This window comes from Cebus imitator, unplaced genomic scaffold, assembly GCF_001604975.1.
Source record: "Cebus imitator isolate Cc_AM_T3 unplaced genomic scaffold, Cebus_imitator-1.0 Scaffold583, whole genome shotgun sequence".
NCBI lineage: Eukaryota > Metazoa > Chordata > Mammalia > Primates > Cebidae > Cebus > Cebus imitator.
Window position 1 is genome coordinate 895,383 of NW_016107898.1, and position 3,343 is coordinate 898,725.

Here is a 3,343-nt window from a genome sequence, read left to right on the forward strand (position 1 = left end):
TATATATAATAATTTTGATGGAAATTTACATTTATAAGTGTACAAATTGGCCATCAATGTGCCTGCACTGTTGATTAATTTATATACAGAGCTCCATAATGTATGGGTCATTTCATTTTTAAAAACCTTTCTTTTTTCTGTCCTCTCGACCTTCATTAAGGAGGGGTTATGAATGCACCAATAATCTATCATGAACTCTTCTAAATGCTGAATAGCTATTCCTTTGTAAGGTTAAATGCTGTGGGAAGAGAGCCCCATAGATGAAAGTGGGGTGGGCACTGCTGCATTTCCTCATCTTGTATATTCCATGGAGGAAAAGATGGGGATGCATTTAGAAGTGAAAGGTCATTGTCCAGCCGGGCACGGCGACTCACGCCTGTAATCCCAGCACTTTGGGAGGCCAAAGCGGGTGGATCACCTGAGGTCAGGAGTTTGAGGCCAGCCTGGCCAACATGGAGAAACCCCATTTCTACTAAAAATACAAAATTAGCCAGGCGTGCTGGTGCACGCCTATAATCCCAGCTACTCTGGAGGCTGAGGCAGGAGAATTGCTTGAACCCGGGAGGCGGAGTTTGCGGTGAACTGAGATCGTGCCACTGCACTCCAGCCTGGGCAACACGAGTGAAACTCTGTCTCAAAAGAAAAGAAGAAAGGGGTAATTAATTGTTCTTGGGCCTCTTCTCCCAGTATGCCCTCACATGTTGAGATCTGATTCCCTAATGCAGTGCAGTCACTCGTGGAGAGTAAGGCCGGCAATGATCATTCAGCTGTACCGTTCAACAATATTTACCGTATATCAAAAGTGGCCCAGGCGGAGCCCCTGACAAAGTGCCCCATGTATGTCCTGTGGTCGACATCGCCGTGTGCCTGTGCGTTTGTGCTGAGGTATAATAAACACCTGGGGTGAACTGGCACCTTCCAACCTCTCAGGAAACACTGGGCACAGGACACCTGCTTGAGGGCCCCTTGCCTTGTTTGGCTGGGTCTAGGCAGACATTCCCGTTCCTACAGACTCCATGTGAGGGCTTTCCCACGTTCACGGCCTCTCTCCAGCGCGGGAACTGCCCTGTCTTCTGACCAGCAGTGCTCAGGCACTGACATTCACTGACATTTTCCCCATTTTATGTAGTTTAAGGATCGCTTCACATTTAGTGAAGTTCATCTCATTTTTAAAAAATTCTCCTTTCTTCCCTAGGGCTACCAGGGCATGGTGGATGGAGGCTCGAACATCGTGGAGGCCGACTGGGAGAGCGTCTCCAGCATCCTGCAAGTGGTGGGTACCTGGCGGCTGTCCCTGGGTTTCTCTGAGTTAGAGACTATTCTATGTCTAGTATATTTGCAGAATACTTGAGCTCAGAACAGTTGAGAAATAGAGGTTATGTGGAGAGAACAGACTTTGTGAGAAGCTCTTTACTTGTGGTTTGGTCTGTAGAAATGTATGTTAATCTTTGGCTCACTTTGAGTACTTGTTAAAGGAAATAATCCAAATCGGGCCAGGTGGCGCGGTGGCTCACGCCTGTAATCCCAGCACTTTGGGAGGCCAAGGCAGGCAGATCACGAGGTCAGGAGTTTGAGGCCAGCCTGACCAACATGATGAAACCCCGTCTCCACTAAAAATAACAAAAATTAGCTGGGCATGGTGACGCGTGCCTGTAATTCCAGCTACTCAGGAGGCTGAGGCAGGAGAATTGCTTGAACTGGGAGGTGGAAGTTGCAGTGAGCTGAGATTGAGTCACTGCACTCCAGCCTGGGTACAGAGCAAGACTCTGTCTCAATAAAAAAAAATAATAATAATAATCCAGATCAGTGCCTCCCCACTGAAGACATGGTGAGGCCCACACCTTCGTGTTGGTCCCAGGCTCTGGCCTCCTGAGCTCTGGCCACATCGGAAGAGACGTGGGGGGACTTCTGACAACCACAGAAGTTAGGTGGAGCAACATTTGCAAAACATCGGGACAGTGTGGGCTGACTTCCGACAGGAGAGCATTTCCATTCTGTTGTTGTGACTGACACAGGAAGGTAAGATGTGAGCGTAGGGTTGAAGAGTGTGTGCATCAGTGTGCGTTTCTGTGTGTGGTGTATGTGGTATGTGAATCTCAGTGTGTGAGTTTGTGTGGTGTGTGTCTGTAGGTGTGTGAGTCTGAGGGTGTATATGTATGTGTGGTGTACCCGTGTGTGCATGTTGACTGCGAGTTTGTGGCTAGTGAGTGTGTATCTGTGTGGTATGTGTTTATGTGCTTCCTTTGTGTGTGTGGTGTGACTGTGTGCACGTGTGTGTGGAAGAGACGGAGGGGGAGACAGAGGGAGAGAGAACGGGAACGGCAGCCACTCCTCTGCAGTGCTATGGTTTCCTTCCCGAGTTGTGTCTGCATGGTCTCTTGGGTGGGAGTTTCTGGGTTGTTGACTCTCCCTCCCATTGTGCTGCCCCCAGCTCTTTGTCCCGGAGGAGTCCAGAGAGCTCCCCTGTCCTGCTCTGCACCCCCACCCTCAGCTGCCCTGGGGGCCACATCAGAAGTGGTCTCAGGCACACTTGGTACCAGTGACACAGGATGGCGTTGAGTGAATTTCAGTTCTATAACCTTTTCATAATGCTTGGATAAATTAAATGGTGGTAGGTTCCATGTAAAGACATGAACTTTTCTGGGATTTGGAATATTAATAAGTCTCCATATGGGAAAATGAGCTGTGTGCGTGTATCAATGGCACATTGAAACGCACATTGTTGCATCCATGCCGGGGGCTCCTGGGAGCTGCCTGCAGACTGAGGCCGGTGAGAGCTCCGCCTCCAGCAGTCGCGGAGACAGCCCCTGCTGCGCGTGTGAGCAGCTTGCTTGAGGGAGGCAGCGTGAGTCTAGGGATCCAGGACCGATATTGGTGCAGCCATATGACGTCATTTCAAGGAATCGTACATTTCTTGATTCCATCAACAATTCTTAGTTTTTGGAAAACCAAGTGTGACAAATCATGATCTGTGTCCCCTGGAAGTTTGGATGACAGAATTTAAGTCCCTGAAGATTTAGCTCTTTAAAAGGGGCAGCGGGTATATGGTGCAAAACAAAACCCTCTCGGCCCCAGGTTCCTGCTGGTTTTACTTGCACTTGCTTTAAGAGGTGACTCGAGGAGAACCCAGCCGGGCCGCAGGTCACGCTGTCTCTTATCGTGCCGGCGGGCTCTGGTGGCCAGTGAGCTCGTCTTTTGCTTCACATGCACCTGGTTGAACTTGTTTGGCCAGTGCTAGGGCTGCTGCTGTGATGCCGCAGGCTGGTTCCTGCTCCATATATTTAACTGAGGGCTGCTGTGAAGCTGCAGGCTGGCTCCTGCTCCATATATTTAACTGAGGGCT

At 49.7% G+C, this 3,343-nt stretch overlaps 1 protein-coding gene across 1 annotated transcript in view; it reads left to right on the plus strand.

The window, feature by feature from the left end:
* The window catches only part of LOC108294504 (phosphofructokinase, platelet), a 95,569-nt gene that overhangs the window by 54,928 nt on the left and 37,298 nt on the right, over positions 1 to 3,343 (plus strand). Inside the window, exon 3 of the mRNA XM_017516399.1 lies at positions 1,196 to 1,273. Coding sequence (XP_017371888.1) covers positions 1,196 to 1,273 — 78 coding nt within the window. The remainder of the gene's footprint in view (positions 1 to 1,195; positions 1,274 to 3,343) is intronic.